Source organism: Rhodotorula paludigena (assembly GCF_050403205.1).
Source record: "Rhodotorula paludigena JCM10292 DNA, Rt_paludigena_JCM10292v1_ctg10, whole genome shotgun sequence".
Taxonomy (NCBI): Eukaryota; Fungi; Basidiomycota; class Microbotryomycetes; order Sporidiobolales; family Sporidiobolaceae; genus Rhodotorula; species Rhodotorula paludigena.
In genome coordinates this window covers 435,288-453,072 of record NW_027481448.1, presented here as the reverse complement: position 1 = coordinate 453,072, position 17,785 = coordinate 435,288, and the positions used below count along the sequence as shown (strand labels likewise).

General features: G+C 64.4%; 5 protein-coding genes across 5 annotated transcripts; all 5 read left to right on the top strand.

Moving 5' to 3' along the window:
- Nucleotides 1-198: 198 nt before the first annotated feature.
- JCM10292_006930 (uncharacterized protein) lies at nucleotides 199-5,386 on the top strand (the record flags this gene model as incomplete). Its single annotated transcript, XM_076647728.1, has 12 exons — nucleotides 199-542; nucleotides 639-1,088; nucleotides 1,190-1,283; nucleotides 1,386-1,474; nucleotides 1,533-1,627; nucleotides 1,690-1,796; nucleotides 1,852-1,949; nucleotides 2,007-2,231; nucleotides 2,302-2,448; nucleotides 2,503-3,712; nucleotides 3,774-3,963; nucleotides 4,025-5,386. Coding segments are annotated over 12 exons (4,411 nt in total), but the record flags the coding sequence as incomplete, so codon positions are not given.
- A 553-nt stretch (nucleotides 5,387-5,939) lies between these two features.
- JCM10292_006929 (uncharacterized protein) lies at nucleotides 5,940-9,152 on the top strand (the record flags this gene model as incomplete). The annotated part of the gene is made up of 4 exons (XM_076647727.1): nucleotides 5,940-6,900; nucleotides 6,962-8,976; nucleotides 9,042-9,074; nucleotides 9,138-9,152. 4 exons carry the CDS (start codon nucleotides 5,940-5,942, stop codon nucleotides 9,150-9,152), a joined length of 3,024 nt encoding a protein of 1,007 aa, XP_076506897.1.
- Nucleotides 9,153-9,424: 272 nt separating this feature from the next.
- Nucleotides 9,425-10,934, top strand: JCM10292_006928 (uncharacterized protein; the record flags this gene model as incomplete). The annotated part of the gene is made up of 4 exons (XM_076647726.1): nucleotides 9,425-9,639; nucleotides 9,734-9,864; nucleotides 9,935-9,970; nucleotides 10,033-10,934. 4 exons carry the CDS (start codon nucleotides 9,425-9,427, stop codon nucleotides 10,932-10,934), a joined length of 1,284 nt encoding a protein of 427 aa, XP_076506896.1.
- A 649-nt stretch (nucleotides 10,935-11,583) lies between these two features.
- JCM10292_006927 (uncharacterized protein) lies at nucleotides 11,584-15,282 on the top strand (the record flags this gene model as incomplete). The annotated part of the gene is made up of 9 exons (XM_076647725.1): nucleotides 11,584-12,099; nucleotides 12,158-12,453; nucleotides 12,525-12,779; nucleotides 12,840-12,902; nucleotides 12,959-13,379; nucleotides 13,849-14,229; nucleotides 14,305-14,613; nucleotides 14,695-15,116; nucleotides 15,180-15,282. The coding sequence occupies 9 exons, from the start codon at nucleotides 11,584-11,586 to the stop codon at nucleotides 15,280-15,282; spliced, it is 2,766 nt and encodes a 921-aa protein (XP_076506895.1).
- Nucleotides 15,283-15,581: 299 nt separating this feature from the next.
- Nucleotides 15,582-17,435, top strand: JCM10292_006926 (uncharacterized protein; the record flags this gene model as incomplete). The annotated part of the gene is made up of 5 exons (XM_076647724.1): nucleotides 15,582-15,977; nucleotides 16,051-16,092; nucleotides 16,242-16,477; nucleotides 16,538-16,643; nucleotides 17,022-17,435. 5 exons carry the CDS (start codon nucleotides 15,582-15,584, stop codon nucleotides 17,433-17,435), a joined length of 1,194 nt encoding a protein of 397 aa, XP_076506894.1.
- Nucleotides 17,436-17,785: the final 350 nt, after the last annotated feature.

The window sequence follows — 17,785 nt, the reverse complement described above, 5'->3', positions numbered from 1 at the left end:
CGCGCGCATGAACCACCGCCGCCCGACCCGCGCCCCGCCGCCCGCTTTGGCGTCCGTTTCGCGGTTTGGGCCGTGTTTGGGCGTTTCCCGGGCGTCGTTCGCAAAAATAACCCCGGGGCCCCCCCCCCCCCCCCCCCTCCCCCTGCCGTCAGGACCTCCATTGAACGCTGCTGACTGGTTAAACACCCGCTTGGACAGCCTCGACGAGCTGCGGTACAACCTCCTGTCGCCGCTCCTCGACATCCCGCCCGACTGCCTCATCCTCATGAACGAGGAAGGCTCGCCGCTCAACCGCAACGAGGCCGTGCAGCATCTCGCGCTCCTCGCGAGCACGCCCGCCAACTCGGGTGTCCTCGCCCCTGCGTCGGCGGCTTCGCCCGAGAGGGAGCAGCTCGCAGGGAGCCACTACGGCCGCAAGGCGGGCAGGACCGAGAAGCGCATCTATGTCTTTGACCGCGACCACCTCGACGCCGATCCGGACGAGGTCGCTGCCGTACTCGCCATCTCGGAGGAGCAGGTCTTGACGGAGCCGCCGCTGAACCGTGAGTCTCGCCGTGCTTTACGCTGCAACCGCTTCGTGCGGCGAGCGCTGTGTCCATTGCAACTTCAACTTACGAGCTCTCTTCCTGCCTCCACAGCCGAGGACCCGCTCACGTCGCACCTCTCGCTCTCGCAACACAACCTCGCGACCCTGCGCGCGCTCATCTCGTCCATCAGCCTGCAGCGCGACTCTCTCGCCCTCGCGCTCTCGAACCTCCGCCGCGTCAACACGGGCACGGCCTCGTCCTTTGCGCTCTTCCTCGAGGCCGCCGAGCCGACGCTCGAGCGCTACGAGGCGCTCCTCGCCGGGTGGGAGGGCGCGATGGACGCCGTCGGCAAGGTTGCCGTCGTCGCGGGCCTGCTCACGCGCCACCCGCAGCAGCCGTCTGGCGGTGCAGGCGCGAGCTTGCACGCGAGGGAGGGGAGCAACGCGAGCGTAGCGGCGGCGACGGCGGCGGTGGGCGCGGTCGAGAAGCTGAGGTTCTTGGGAGACTATGTCTCGCGGGACAAGATGCTCGCGGTGCGCGACGGGTGCGCAAAGGTGCTCGGTGCGTAGCACTCTCTCCCCGCTTGGTCGCCAGATTATTCCAGCGGCGTCAGCGGTCTTGTAGCTTGTCCAGTTTCGCACGTACTGAATCTTCCCGCGCAGCCGACCTCAAGCTCCGCACCGAGGGATTGCAGACGACGCTCGACGAGGTCGTCGGCAACACAGAGGCGGTGCAGCGCGATCTCGAGGCGACGAGGTGAGCGTCTGGCTCGGCCATTCTGACCGTCGCGCGCGCCGCACACGGCGAGGTGCCATGACTGCTGCCTGTTGCACTGGACCTGACATGCGTCACATACAGCAACGACCTTCAGGACCTCGAGGCCTGCGAACATGACGCTGAGCAGGGCCACCTGCGGATCGAAGAACTCGTTCAGGCCGGCGAACACAGTACGTCTCGTCGTCGCTCACCGAAGACTTCGTCGCTTACCTCTGTCGCCTGTCGCAGTGACTGATCCTGAGCTGCGCGCTCAATGCTTCGAAGAGCTCTCGGTTTGCGACGCCGAGCACCGCGACCGGATCCGCTTCCTCGTCGAGCGCAAGGTGCGTGTGTCGAGCCGCATCATTCTCCAATGGTGGCTGATCCCGTGTGTGCACTCGCGCAGAACGCCATGACGCGCTATCTGCTGCAGGAGATGCAGAAGATCTCGACGCTGCAAAGCGACATCGCTTCGATGCCGGCCGAGCTGGGCGCACTCGACCACGACCTGCGGTACGCTCGCAGTCTTAAGTTGTCGCTATGCATGCGCTGACATGGCTGCACGCAGCACCCGCACGGACAACTTCAAGCACCTTGCAAGGCTCGAAGATCTCATTCCGGCCTACGTCGCCACCGTTGCCGAAGTCGTCCGGCGCCGCGAGTATGGTGCGCCATCCTCCCCAATAGTCCGCGTGACCCACCGTGCTGACGTTCACCCCGCAGCTCGCCTCCTGTCGGGCCAGTCGACCACCCTCTCGTCGACCTTCTCGCCCCTCTCGGACGCCGAGCGCGGCCGCCGCGTGCAGTACCGCCATGATTTTTCAGGCAAGCTTCCATGGGAGGTGCGCGGCCTGGGTACCAAGAATGACGACAACATACCCGAGATGGCGCTCGAGGTGCTTGAGGCAGAGCAGGGGCTGCCGGATCTCGGCAGGGGGACGCTCGACAGTGCGTGCTTTTGCCGTCACCCCCTTGCGCCTCTGAATACCGACTGGCAACTGACACACTCTCACTGCAGCCCTGCAAAGCTCTCTGCGGGACCTCGAGGAAGCGATCGGACCTGCGGCACTGCCCGACAACCCGATCCGTAAGGCTGGCGCATTGCTCAAGACGCTCATTGCCAGTATCGAGGCGCTCGATGCAGACTTCGCGCACCTGTCACTCAGTACGCATCCCAAGGATTGGGCTGCAGAAGTGATGTTGACATGTCCTTCCGCAGACGCCCCTCCTCCACCTCGACCACCTTCCATCGACCCGGCCCGCCTTGCCGAACTCGAAGCGCAAGTACGACAACTCGAGGAGTCGAACGACTCGCTCTCGCGTCAGCTGCAGACGGAACGTTCCGCGCACGAAGAGGAAGTCGCGCAGCTGGAAGCACGCACTTCGGTCGCCGAGAGCGCCGGTGAGCAGCTTCGCTCGCGACACACTGCGCTCGAAGCAGAGCGCGACGAGCTCGAGCATGCGCGGCGGGACGCCGCCCACGCGCTCGTCGCCGCCGAGACGCGTCTCGCAGACGAGTCGGACCGGCGCGAGGCGGTCGAGCGCGAGCTGGGCACCGCGCGCGCGGCCGAAGCCGAGCTCAAGCGGCAGTGGGATGCGCTCGACTCGTCGCACACGCGCGTGCAGGGCGAGCTGGGCACGCTCCGCGTCGAGCTCGAGCGGGCGCAGGGCGCGCACCGCGTGGCGGACGGAGCGCTCGAAGCGGCGCTGCAGGCGCAGCGCGACTTGACGCTCGTCGTTGCCGAGAAGGACAAGCTCCTGCGCGACCAGCGCACCGAAGCCGAGCTGGACCGCGCCGTGCTCGAGAAGGAGCTTGACGGGCTGCGCTCGCGCCTCGCTGTGCGCGACAAGGACATCGAGCTGGCGCAGGCGCGCACGCGCACAGTCGAGGAGATTGCGGAAGGGCTCCGCGAGCAGGTCGCGCGGTGGGAGAAGGTTGCCCTCGCGAAGGACGAGGACGTCGGCGCTGTCCGACGCGAGATCGAGGAGGCCAAGCGCGCGAAGGAGAAGGGCATCGTCGACGTCCAGAAGGAGCTCGTTCGCATGACAACCTTTGCGCGCGAAGCGGTCACGCTCGCCGGCCGTCTGCGCGATGAGAACGTCAACATCACCCAGATTCTCAACACTCCGCCGCCCGCCAAGCCTGACGCAGCCGTGTCGGAAATTGACAAGGCCGTGCAGGCATCTCCGCCCGTGCCGCAAGTCGCCGCGACGCCGGCTGTCCCACCGCTCGACTACGCTTCGGGCAATCTCGACGAGCTCCTCCGCGAGCTCAAGACGTACACGCACGACCCGCTCATGGACGCCGTCAAGAACAAGGTCGACAGCCTGACGACGATCACGAAGAAGTGGGTCAAGGAGGCTAAGACGTACCGCGAGCGTGCTCACCGAGCTGCGAGCGCCGTCAACGACAAGATCGCCTTCCGCAAGTGAGCTTCTTCTTACCTTGTCTACCACTAGCGTATTCTGAACCGCTTCTGTCATCGGCAGCTTCGCCAAGGGCGACCTTGCGCTCTTCCTCCCGACCCGCAACTCGGCGATCCCCGTCTGGGCTGCTTTCAATGTCAGCTTCCCGCATCACTTCCTCAGCGCTACAGGCGTCATTGCCGAGCAGATGAAGACGCGCGAGTGGATTGTAGCGCGGATCACTTCGCTTACCGAGAAGGTCGTCAACCCGAAGGTGTGTTCAGTATCTCGCTTTAGCGTCTCCCGCTGCGCAAGCCGACATTTGGTTCTCCCAGGATCCGTCGACGAACCCGTACCTGCTTGCTGCTGGCACCAAGTACTTTACCCTCGAGGTCGAGCCGTGGAGCAGCAAGGACAGCTCGCGCGCGCGGCGACACTCGTCCGCCGAGAAGGCGAAGAGCAGCAGCGACAAGAAGAGCCCGTCGAAGGAGGCGCGCAGCTCGTCGCGCACTCGCGACTCGCTCCCGCCTACGTCGCGCTCTGTCAGCCTCGGCTCGACCGGTGCCGAGTCAGCCATTCTCGTCGACCGCCCTTCCAGCTCTACATCGGTGCCCAACATCCGCCGCACCATGTCTGAAAGTGGTTCACTGCCGCCGAATGCTACGGCACTGGCGAGGTCGGAGTTCACGATCGCCGAAGCGGACGAGGATGAACCGACGATGGGGGCCTCGCGCGCCCCCTCGCCTCGCACGCTGCAGCAGCCAGTGCCGCTGTCGGAGGAGCTCTTTGCGTCGGCTCGCTCTTCGCCCTCTGGCATTGCTCGCGCTCTCGCTCGCTCCAACCCGGGCTCGCCGCTTGTACAGCGGTCCGACCCGTTCGCACCTTCTTCGCCTGCCATCCCGAACCCCTTCGCCTCATCGTCCTCTTCGCCGCGACCGGAATCGCCGCTTCGACGCTCGCCGACGCCGCCGGCGACCGACTACAACCCAACGCATGTTGCCGCCGGCGCCGCTCCCGCCTTCCTCCCTTCCTCTGGCAAGAAGCCGCACTCTGCCAGCAGCAGCGTGACCGGCAACAGTCCCCGCTATGTGCGCTCTTCGGCGCGCCCGACTGCCGTGCCCGGCAGCTCCCGCGCCGTGGCAGCCAACCCGTCGGCCGATTTGTTGAGCGCTTCGCCAGCCTCGACTTCCGCCTCGTCGGTGCATGCCGTCTCGCAGCCTCGCTCGGTCAGCTCGGGAAGCAGCATACTCTCGTCGTCGCTGCACCGGCGCGCTGCATCGGCGGCGTTCGCAGCGGGGCAGCACCCGCCTGGAACTTCGCCGCCGCCTCCGCTGCCGAACAATGGGAAGGCGCCCTCGACGCAGGAGGCGCAGCTCACGGGCTCGCGCTGGAATCTCCTGCAGGAGGATCTCGCGGCGAGCGAGAGCAGCAACGCCGCAACGACGATGACGCTCGGACGCAGGACGTCCAAGGGCTGGCCCGGAGCGTCGCCCTCGACTTCGACCAGCTCACCCAGGTCGCCTGGCACACCACGCGGTGGCGAACGGACAATGAGCACGTCGGCGTCGTCGGCGTCGATCCTCGACGTGTTCAAGACGAGGAGGCAGAGCACTTCGTCCTCGTCGCCGAGGAAGGAGGGGCTGCTTTCCGGTGCCGAGGGCGAGATGCGCAAGCTGCTGGGTCAGCCGCCGTTCTAGATGGACGTTCATGTCATGTTCCGCCTCGAATGCCTGCGTTATGCCATACACATGCCTTCATTGTCGACTGACTGTGCGCGAAAGGAAGGATAGCGGGAGATGGCTGCTGCGCTGGCCGGCCCCCGTTCGCGTGTTTCTTGTGTCGCCTAGTGTCCTGTGTGTCTCGAACGCTGCGCGTTGCTGGAGTTGCGCGACGAGATGGAGTGCATGCACGCGACGAAGCGAGGGTCTCGTTCGAAGAGCCGCACTCCGCGCTTCCGCCGCTGAGCTTCGTCGCGGGTTCAAACCAGGGCTGTCTAGAGACGCCCGTAGTGCTCGCTTGCACACCGCCGCTGCCCGCCCATCGAGCGCACCCACCTCGTCCCGCCTTGTCCTCATCGCCTGCGACGCGACCTCGACGCGTCCGTCTGTTTCCGGCAACAACACGCACAGGGCAGGTCTGTCCGCGCCCTGCTGGCCTCTTGCGTCCTGCTGACTCGGCTGACGCGCTCCCGCTACAAGGAGAATCCCTCGCGCCATCGACAAACAACGTCGTTCCGCGTTCGCATTCCAGATGGAGTCGGCGCCGTCTGCTCTCGCTAGCCGGCGCCCAGGGGGCCTCCTTGCGCCGACACTGAACACGACGGGCTGGAGTGGGCGACCAATCTCGACAGGCGCGACAGTCAAGGACCTGCTAGCCGAGCGGGTCCGCATCTCGTCTCTCCCGCCGCCCAGTCCGGCCCTCAGCGAGTTTTCCGCCGTGTTTGATCCGCCGACAACGCCTGGCTCGACGACCTTTCACTTCGAAGCGCATCATCACTTCGACTTTGCCGACGAGCCCGTCACTCCCGACCTGTCCGGCGACAACTCTCCCGCCGTCAGCGCCGAAGACGATGCACAAGCCGTGTTCGAACCTGTGCAGGATCACGAGGACCGCGAGCCGATCGCCCGGCAGGCCACGCCGCCGTTCTCCCCGTCGCAGACTAGCTTTCACACCGACCGACTTTCGGTCCAGAGTACCGATTTCTCGACCTGTTCGCCCTCGCCCAGTCCCTCGATTGGCTCGGTGCGCATCGCGCAGATCACCAAGGTGCCGCACCGGCCCTTCGACTTCTATCACCCGCGGGAGAGTATCGGGGCCTCGAGCCTCATCTCCGACTCGGTCGAGGACGCGCCCGAGGAGGTGGAGGAGACGATCTGGGACGCCAAGGCCCTCGCACGGTCGAGCTTCGTTGATCGGTTGCCGCACGACCTGGATGCGATCCTGCGATCGACCGGCGAGAAGTCATCGGCGGCGCGAAACGAGACGGAGCAGGCTGCCGGGCTCGGGCTTCCGGCGGCATCAGCAGCACCGCATGATGACGAGCCTGCCGAGATGCCAACTCCTCCAGCGCTACCGCAGAGCTCATCCAAAGGCTCAGACTTGTCGGGCGAGTCGTGGAAGGCAACCCTCGACGCAGCGGTCGACCAGCTGTCGAACGACCCGGCCATCAAGCCCGAGGAGGACGCGATGCGGCGCATGAAGAGCATTCTCGGCGCGTTTCTTTCTGCATTCTGTTCGCTCTTCGAGGCTGACCCTCCCTCGACGACGCGCAGGCCCGAAGACTCGCATCATCTCGAAGGCACCGTGGGATGTGGAGGCTACAGCGCAAGAATCTGAGGAGACGTCCTCACTCCCGCAGAGCAGTAGTCGTCGGTCCTTCGACGTTCTCAGCTCCGTATCGTCCGCCACCCCGGGACGTCCCTCCACGGGAAAGACCTCGAGGGACCGGCAGATGGAGCTCTCGTCGTTCGGCAAGACGCCGCGGTCGCAGAGCTTCAATGCCCTCGCCTCTGGTCGCGCTACGGCGCCGCACCGGCGCGAGCTACAAGTTCAGGGTCTTGGCATCGACCTCGACGCCAGCCCCATCCTTGCCGCCTCCGACTCGAAACGATCCCTCCCCAGCCTGCTCAAGGCTTCGCCGTCGCTTCAGCTCGGCGAGGCATTCCCCGATGTCGGCGCAGCTAGTCTCGCCGCATACGCGGAAAAAGCCTCGTCGACCTTCACTCGTCCGCCGAATGTGCGCTCCGGCTCGTCCGGCCGCTTGCCGCGGACGGCGCGCACGCCTCCGCTCGTTGCTCTCGACAGCGTGTTGTCGAAGTCGCCCGTAGGTACACCCAAGTCGATCACGCCGCCAATGTCGGCGCCAGCGAGCATCACGCTCTTTGCGCAGAGTCCGGCGATCGCGCACTCCGACTCGAAGGCGAGCTTCCCGTTCTCGACCTCGACCAGCAATGGCTCCAGCAGTCCGCCGCTTTCGACTCCGGGCGCCTTGCACGCCCTCGGCCCGACTTCGTCTTCACCCGCCACTACCTCGTACTTCCCGGCCGTCCAGGGCAACGATTCCTCCGCCGCCTCTTCCAGCGGCTTCAGCGGTCACAAGCTCATATCGCTCGAGGAGGCTCGGCAGCGCGAAGTCGAGCGTTCCGCTGCCGCGAAGCGCAAAGCTGCCTCAACTCCGCCGCTCGAGGCGTCCGGCGTTCCGCAGGACCGCAACGTCGTGCGCGCCGCACAACCGCACACGCGCGAATCGACGTCCGAGTCCATCTCGAGCCGGCGCGGCGTGCAGGCGCCGGCACCCATTGTCGCAACGAGTTCGACGACTGCGACGCCCAAGCCGCTCAAGCCGAAGAAGAGCGGGTTCCTCAAGCGCATGATGGGCGGTGGTGGCGGCAGCGACAAGCACCATGACAGAGAGCGACCGCAGGTCCCCAGCGTCCCGTCGCTTGATCAGGCGCGGCCGTCCATTTCGTCGAGCGCGAGCATTCCCAGCTTGGCCACCGCTACGCCGCCATCCTCGCTGGGCAAGGCTTCAGGCCTCCGCGTTGTCGAACCGCGGCCGATCAATAAGAGCTCAAACTCGCGCGTCTCGTTCCTCCCGCCGCCCGTCATCGACCCGGGCACGCGACGACGCACCGCCGCTCCCGCTCCGTCCCTCTCGCTCCGCCCCGTTTCCATGGCCTTCTCTGCCGGCCTTCCCGCCGACTTCATGTCTGCCATGGAGGCCGAGGCGGCGCAGAAGTCGAGTGCGTCGGAGGCCGCTTCCCCGCCTGCCTCGCTCAGGTCGCCGCCGCCATTCCCGCCTGCATCCCTCGCGCCTTCCCCAGCTCTGTCTGCCTCTCGAATGCCTACTCTCTCCGAGCCGCTTGCATCGCCCCCGCTTGCTGCGTCAATCAAGTCGAGCACCTCGCCCACCGCGCCGTCCATCTTGTTCGACGACGTCCCGCTCGCCTCGCTCATGACGACGCCCAGCACGCCGGCCGCCTTCAACCCACTTTCTCCCTCTGCTCACCCCGCGCTCGATGCGACACCTTCTCCTGCGCACTCGGTCCTCGCTGCAAAGGACGTCACGCCCGAGCGGTACGCCGCGCTCGTAGACGAGTTTGCGCGCGCCAAGCGCGCGTGGACCCGCATGCAGTACGACCTCGAGTCGCAGGTGCGGGCGCTCGAGGACGAGGTCGTGCGCCTCGGCGGCGGCGCGGGCTCGAGGTGCGACAAGTGCGGCGCGGAAGCCTCGGGAGGAGACGCGGCGATGCTCAGGACGTCGGTCATGCAGCGGCCGAGGGCCAAGGTACGTTCTGCGTTGTTCCCGCTGCAGCTGAAGGTGATCGCTCATCTCTTGCTCTCTGTGTGCAGGTCTCGAACGGCGCTGGCACGCTCTTTGGATCGGTGCGTCGTCCTCCCTCTGCGCGTCCCTGTCTGTGCTGACCTTGCTACTTATTCTTTCCGCAGACGACTCAGTCCTGAGCATGCGCGGTCTGCCTAGATATACCCCCGTTGCGTTGCTGTTGCGCGTTGCCTTCGCTTGAAGATACCCTTTGCTTCTCATGCTTCACCTGTGCATCACTCTTTGTCTCGTATACCCGTCATTGCTCCTCTGCTATTTATTCCCGTGCATTCCACTCGATGGGCGTCGATTCAAATTCGAGAAAGGCTTTGACAGGGCCGACAGGGGGACGGCGAGCGGACTGAGCGCGTCGCAGCAGCATCACGCCGCTCTTGCTCAGCTTAGCGCAGCGATGGCGACTGCGGTGCCCACAGGCTCGTTCCAGCGCATCGTGCGGCGCGAGGGCGTGCTCGACCTCGCGTTCCCCGCGCGCATCGAGCGCCGCCAGGCCGTCCCCTCGGCAACGGGCGATGCTCCCGGCGGCGGCGACGACACGACGACCGCGGCAGAGCCGACGACGACGACGACGACGACGACGATCAGTGAGGAGTTAACATCGACCACGACGTGCGTACTTCCCGCTCAGAGTCGCGCGCGACCGCAGAGCCGTCCTCATCAGTTTGTTCGTCCCGCTTTGTTCGGCCATCTTTGCACGCAACAGCACGACCACTTCCAGCCCTGATCCGACTACCACCACTACGAGTGATGAGACTACGACCACTACCACCAGTCGCACAACCACCAGCCGCGAGACGACGACCACCGAGCCACCCTCGTCGTCCGCGCCTGCAGGTCCGTGTCAACCCCCCTGGTCCACCCTCTTTCCGGTCGCAAGCTCATCCATTCACTGTGACGTATGCAGACACGACTGTGACCAACGTCATCACCCCGACGACGGGTGCGTTCTCCCTCAACTCGCTTCGCCCCTGTGCCGTTCTAACCTGAGTCTTCCCCCAACAGTCGTCGTTGTTGCCGGCACGACCAGCACCATCACCCTCGAGCCGACCACCTCGACCGGCACGCGCTCTCTCTCGCCGTCGGAGGCCGCGCAGAACTCGGGCGGGAGCGGCGGTCTCTCGACGGGCGCAAAGGTCGGCATCGGTGTGGGTGCCGGTGTTGGCGGTGTCGCCCTCCTCGCCGTCCTCCTCTTCCTCTGCTTCGGCTTTGCGCGCCGCCGCCGCGAGAAGCGCGACGCGAGCGACAACATCCTGTGGCCCGCTACGGGCGACAGCACCGCGCTGTACCCCGAACCGGTGCACAACACGGGTCGTGCAGGCTTCGGCGTCGGAGATGACGGAGACGATCTGGACGAGATGCCTGGGCGCGGTGGGCCGAGCATGGCGGAGGTGGGCGCGGGTGCGGCTGGCGTCGGAGCCGCGGCTGGTGCGCTTGGGAGGTACGGCTCGCAGTCGACGGGCGGACACCAGCCGTCTCTGCCGGCCATCCCGCCCTCGGTCTACACTTCGGACCACAGCGGCGGGTACGGCAGCCCTTACGGCGGCGAGACTTCCGAGAACAATTCGGCCTACGCGACCACAACGCCATCGCAGCACTCGCACGCGCCGCTTGCGCTCGGCCCGGCCTCGGTCGGCTATGTCGCGAGTCACGAGCGCACGTCGCCGTCGCCGCCGCGCACGGGCTCGGCGTCGAACGACGGACACGTCTCGTACGAGGGCGCGCACGGCAGCCAGTCGGGCCACCTCCCCTATCCGGGCGACCCAGACTTTGAGGCGCCCGATCGCATGACGAGTCCGCGCCCGATGCAGGTCGGCGACACGTTCGGCGCCGGGTACGATGAGACCGACGGTGGGAGGAGGTGGCGCCTGAGCGTCGTCAACGACGACCCTCGCGACCGCGATTAGGGTTCGCTGGCTCGAGGTGCGCTCTCATCCTCTCACTCGCAGATGTCGTCGACTGTCTGACACGGTTGTCAAGAGCAGCCCCACCCCTGTACCGCTCTACACGTCGAATAACGCTCATTCACTCCAACTGTATCACTGTCCTTCCCCGCTTGTCCCCTCCTCCACGCTCTGCACACGACTACCCGACAGACACTGTTCGTATCTCCGTGATGTCGCGCGCTTGGGAACGGCTTCTAGCCGAAGTCGACGCCCGCGCACGCACACCTCCCCTCGATAGCCTCGCTCTCTCTTATCTCTCTCGTCGTGCCGTCACTCTCACCATGTTTGAGTTGTCTCTGGCATCCGACAAGTTGACCGCACTTCTCTCGGGCCCCGCAGAGCTGCGGAAGATGGCGTTCAAACGGGGAAATGCGTCGCGGCACGCGTGTCTGGTTCTCGGAGCCTTCCCTGCCTCGAGCGGAGGTGTGAGCCAAGAGTGAGCCAGCTCGTCTTTCTCAGCGTCCTTGCGGGATCTGCGCTGCTTCTCTTTGCACTCCTACACTGTGCATCGCTCGAGCTGCTGCTGCACGCGCCGGCGCGAGCCAGCAACCCGCTCATTTCGACCTCGACTCGCCGCGCGCACTCCGCAGCCTCTGTTTCACGTGCGACCATGCCTGGGGTCGCGTCTCTGCTCCCTGTCTCGCGACCCGCCTACGACCGTGTCGCGTCGAGCCCGAGCGACGCGACGCTCGCGCGCGACAGCAGTGCTCTGCCACCGCCGCCTGCGGTCGGGCGCTCCGATTCGGTCGGATCAGACGATACGCTTCTCGGCGAAGACGACGACGAGACCGAGGGTTATCTGCGCAAGGAGGGCGCGCACTCGCCGTTCGGACGATGGGATCCGCCGCGCGCGCCTGAGCGGACGCTGCCGCTCAAGGCGATCGTCCTCGTCGCGCTCGCCTTCTTTGGCGGGCTATCGCTCGGGTGGTGGAAGCGGGGCGAGGAGCTTCTGACTTCCTACGGCGTTGATGGGGGTGGGACAGAATTGTCCACGAACCTCGAGGCAGACGTGCGAGAGGGCCTGTGGAGCCAATGGGGCAATAACGCGTCGAGCCGGGTGGGGACGAAGCACGTCGACGCTGACAGCCACCTGCCCGTGTGCAACCGCACGATCCTCTTTGACTGGGTGCGCGTGGTCCTCTTTCCTGCCGTTTCAGCGTCGCTAACCTGCCCCTCACGCGCAGACGACCTTCCCGTGGGGTCTCGGCTCGACGATGGTCACGGTCATGCAGGTTGCGCGTCTCGCCAAGATGCACAACTACGAGCTCGTCTTCCCGCGTGAGAGCAACAAGTACGGCTCGTACTACGACTTCTTCGAGCCGCACCGCCCGTCGCACTGCCGCATCATCGAAGATCTGCGCGACAACGCGACGTACACCGGAGGACAGCCTGGCACGGACGACTTGACGATGATGCTCCTGCGCACGCCGATCCAAGTCATGGATGTTTCGCCGAACCGCGTCCTTGCAACCTATTCTGTGTAAGCTAGCATCTGCCAAAGACCTGGGTAACTCTTGGCTAATTTCCGCCTTCCCTCGTCCGCCTCTCCAGGGTCATGCCGATCAACGTCTTCACCCGCGATACCGCCTTCGACCGCGACAATGACCTCCTTGACCTGCCCACCCTCGACTCGACCAAGCCGATCCCAGGCGACTGGGTCGTTCCGCCCCTCTTCCGCGACATCTTTACTCAGTGGTCAGCGCTTACCGCCGAGCATCTCATGTTCAACTCGCACGTCCAGGCCAAGCTTGAGCGTCGGCTGAAAGAGACAGGTATCGACAAGCCGCGTGAACGTCCGCTCGTTGGGTTCGCTTTGTTCATTGCTTGCCGCTTGCTGTGCACCATGCTGATCCGCTACCTGTGCAGAGTTCACTATCGCGGAGGCGACAAGCTGGTGTTTGAGTGCCACCCGGGAGCCCAGATGAGCTGGTGCGTGCGAGCCTTCTCAATCCATTCAAAGGGAGACTCACGCCTTCCGTGTGCAGCGGTAACATCACTCATCACTGCGACACCGCCTACGACTCGTTGCGCTCGGTGGACGGAGACTACCCCGACTTTGACCGCAAAATGAGCAAGGCGCGCCTGCTCCTCATGACGACAGAGCCCACCGCGCTCGACATGTTCAAGGCGGACCCCTTCTGCGCCCGGCACTTCGACATTGAACCCTTGCCGCAGGGTGGCACGGGCAGGCCCTTCCTCCAGATGGACTTTTGGCAGCTCTCGCGCGAAGAGCGCGTCGAGGATGCCGTCCGCATGCTCGTCCAGGCCGAGCTCCTCGCCAACTACGCCGACACGACCGTCGTCAGCTCCAACTCGAACACGGGCCGCTCGCTCATCTTCCTCCGCGGCGGGCCCGCGCGAGCAATCGAGCAGCACCGGATCCGCTCGGTGGACATCTACTGGCATGTGCGTCTAGGCTCTCTTCCTCCTGTATTGTCGTCGCCATCTCTTCACGCGTGACTACGTCGCAACGCCACGACTGGCTCTCAAAGGTGTCCGGTCGGGTCCATGGAGCAGAATAAGTCGCTGACGAATGATCCCTCTTTTCCCGTCCTACAGCCGATGCAATTCGCCGTCTGGAACAAGCCGGGCTGTGACGGCAACTTCCCAGGCTGCTGGCCTGACTTATAGATCTGCCCGATACTGCATCGCGTCTTGCAGAACCTGTCCTCCTTTCCTTCCCATCTAGACTTCCTCGCATACCCCTCTTTCCGCCGTCCCCTTGTTGTACCCCGTTTCGTGCCAGCAATACCGCTTGCATCGCTTCGAAGTCGTCTCGACGGCTTTTGCGAGTCACGTGCGTGAAAGCGAGCGATCGCACCTCCGCCGGGGCCTCCGTTCTTGCACCCCGTCTGCCCGCCGAGATCACGTACAGCTGCTGCCCGTGGGTGTGTTGGGGGAGATGCGGACCCGCCTCGATTCTGTCGACTCGTCCCTCGACGCTGCCGAGCTCGACACGCTCCTCGTCGGAAGCGAACCAGACGGCTGGGGGACGAGCCCGACCCTCGCCGCCTCGTCCGCCCTGCGGCGGTACGGCAAACGTGGCCGCTCCCTGCTGAGCACGCACACAACGCTCGGCCGCATTGCCGCGTCTGCTGCGGCGGTGGCAGCTGGCGCCGCCCTCGCCATTGCCTTCGTTGCGCTCTTCTCGCCCGCTCGTCTGCCAACAATCCATGCCCGGGCAAGATCGCAGCCCGTACAGTTCGATCAGCGCATCTTCGTGCGGGACGGCGGATTCGGCAACGAGGGTCTAGGGGTACGCTCTGTTCTGCTCTCCCTCTCCACCCTCGGCTCGAGGTCGTTTCCGGCTGAACCTCCCGAGCGCCTGCAGTCTGTCATCCAGCGGTTCAAGGAGAGCATCATCCTCGCCGAAGCCTTCAATTCGACTCTCGTCATCACTCGCATGCGCAGCGAACACGGTTATTCCACGTCGGACCTCTTGAACACGCCCGCGGTGCTCGACGCCGCTGCCAAGGTCGACTTGACCCGCACGTGCTCGCTGCAGGACGTGCTGTGGGGCGACGACCGAAAGGAGGTTGTGCGGGAGTACTGCAAGCACAGCCGGAGGCAGGTCGTGCGTGAGCGGGCGCTCGAGCAGCTCAATAACTGCTCTGTCATCCTTGACGCCGAGCGCTGGGAGGTGCGTTGAGCATCATACGCGTGCGCTCAGGAGCACGGATATTGACGAACGGTCTCGCCCGTCTGCTCGTCGCAATTGCAGCTCAACGAGAACCTGAACGGCTGCATCCACAGCTTCCTCCGCGAGCGCCTCGGCGCCGTCCCCGAGTCACCTTTTGACCCGAAGCGGGTGTCTGTCGGGATCCACGTGCGATGGGGCGACAGCTCGGGCGAGTTCCGCGGCAGCATGCACATCGACAACATCAACAAGCTCCTCGCCGATCTTCAGCAGAGATTTGGCGGCGACAACCTTGCGATCACCATCGCAATGGAGAACCACGACGACGCGGTTCTTGCGCAGATCCGAGCGCCGAAGTACACGCTCGTCGATTCGGGCGACGGCTTGGCCGACATGTTTACGCTTGCCAACAACAACGTCCTCCTTCTCGGCGGATCAAGTTACGCCGTCATGACGCACCTGCTCGGGCCGCGAGGCTTGTCAATCGTTGAGGAAGACGATGGCCAGTACGTCCTGAGTTGTCTCCTCTCGCTTCGCTCCGTGTCCGCTCATCAAATTCGCGTGAGCAGAATCAAGTACGAGAACACTACCGCGTATGGGCGGCAGACGGTCAAAATTCAGGAGTACAAGCCGGACGTGCTTGCCAAGTTACCCGAGATCGTCAAATCGTAGACACGTCGTCGTCTCACTCGCTGGCCCAGCCGGTCTGTACCAGTTGTAGCACTACACAGCTGTTCCTCGGACGGTCCAGTAGACACTTGCATCCCGCATTCGTCGTTATCCTTTCTCGCCGCGCCCTTCGCTTCCTCGTCTCGCTCGCTTCTCCTCCTTGCCATTGCTGCACGCGCTACGGAGCAGAGAGCTGGCTGTGGTAACCCAGACTCGACGAGGCGTGCCCCCACGCTGTTCCGCTCTCGCCACGGTAGCCACGACTGGCACTTCTTCGTCCACTTGCACCGCCTCGCTCGCCCATGCTTGGTGCGCTGCGGCGCGCGGGCTACCAGCGGCAGCCCTCCGTCGTCGATCTTGAAGACTCCGTCCCGCTCGACGCGCCCTCAGACGAGAAGCTCGACTCGGACGGCGAGCCCATCCTCCGTTCGATCAGGATGCAAGCGTCCACATTTCGCCCGCCAGGCGGGGCGTGGGACCGCGCACGGCATTGGAAGACGTGGGCGGTGCTATTGGGAGCCTTTCTTGCTGGCCTCGTGCTCGGACGAACGGGGCGAGGAGGCGCCTCTTCGGGGGGCGACGGACGAGCTGGTCCCCTCAGCCGCTTGACGAGCAACGACGAAGGCAGCGCCACAAGCACAAAGCAGCTTGTCGATCTGAGCCTGCCCGTGTGCGAACGGACGATGCTGATCGACTGGGTTCGTCCCCCTCGCTTCCGCTCCCTGCCTGCTGTTTTTGCCGAGCTGACTTTCTGGGCATTGCTACATACAGTCCAGCTTCCGCTACGGGTTCGGGTCGACCATGGTGACCGTGGTGAGCCCACTCTTAACGCTGACTTCGGTTCACATCGCTCATCGTTTGTTGTCTACCGCCCAACCTCTGCCGCAGATGCAAGCCGTGCGTTACGCTTCTCGACGTCTTCTCGTTGAAGGCCAACGGAGAACTCACGTAGCTCCTACCAGGCCCGCTTCGCTAAGCACCACAACTACCGCGTCCTCTTCTCGCGAGGGCAGAATCAGTACGGGGCATACTACGATCACTTTCTTCCGGCTGCGCAACACGATTGCCGCATCACCGAGGAGCTCCTCCAGCCGGATACGTATCGCAAGGACGACGGCACCTCCGAGCGTCTTGGTGCTGTCGCGCAGAACCGTCAAGTTGACGTGACTGCCAACCGCATGCTAGTTGGAGCCGATGCGTGCGTCTTCTGGTCCAGCAATCATTTTACGGAGGTGGGTTGACGCTATTGAATGTGCAGCATCCTGCCGACAAATGTCTACACCCGACGTAGCACGTTCGAGCTCGCCGACCTTGACACCCTCCCCAAACTCGACTCGCAACGTCCGAAGCCTGGGCCAGATACCGTCCCTTCGCTCTTTCACGCGTCATTCACACAGTGGTCGGCGGCTACTGCACAGCATTTTCGTTTTAACTCGGTCTTACAGGCGAGTCTCGAGCGGACTTTGTGGGAACTGGGGCTTGACAAGCCTCGCTCCGTACCGACAGTTGGGTACGACCGTCTCTTCTGTGGTGACTGCTGCTCTGTGCTGTGGCCGACACCTGCTCGGCCTGCAGCGTACACTGGCGAGGCGGCGACAAACTGGCGACCGAATGCCACGCTAGCGCACAAATCAGCTGGTACACTCCGAGCTCTCATGGTGGTCTATAGGATAGTGTTGATATCCTCAACGAACAGCGGAAACGTCACTTTGCACTGCGATACGGCCCTCGACTCGTTGCAGACCGTCGCTGAGCAGTACCCCGCCTTCGACCGCGACAAACCGAAAGCTCGCCTTCTCCTCATGACGGCTGAGCCCGACGGTCTTGACCTCTTTCGCGCCGACCCGCTCTGCCGACGACACTTCGACATTCACGAGCTCTCGCGCGGCGGAACCGACAAACCGTTTCTGCAGTCGGAATTCCGCAACCTGCCTCACGATGAGCGCCTCGCCGACACGAAGCGCATGCTCGTCCAGGTCGAGGTCCTCGCCAACTTTGTCGACACGACCGTCGTCAGCGCCAACTCCAATACGGGCAGGTCCCTCATCATGCTGCGCGGCGGGCCCGCGCGTACTATCAACGAGTATCGGATTCGCAGCGTCGACGTGTACTGGCATGTGGGCAGCTATCTCTTCTTCATGCAGCCTCCTCGCTAATGCCATGAACGGAGTTCTAATAGTCCGTTCGACATGCTGACGACGTTCTTTCCGGCGACAGCCTATGCAATTCCCTGTCTTCAAGGGGCGCTGCGACGGCACAAGTGGCAACTGCTGGCCAGAATAGTCCGACGCCGTTTCTGTATCATGTAAATCCATCACGGGCGGATGCGGGTGCGCCAATCACAACCTCGAGCATGCACGGTTGTCCCAGCCTGTTTGAGCGGGTTCAGCTGAGCGAACTCGCACGTCGTATGCGGGAAAGACGGAGAAGCCGCAAAGAGCCGAACGCCAATCTAGAAGAGCAGAAAAGCACGACGCGAGCACGCCCAGGTGCGCAGAATTCGGTG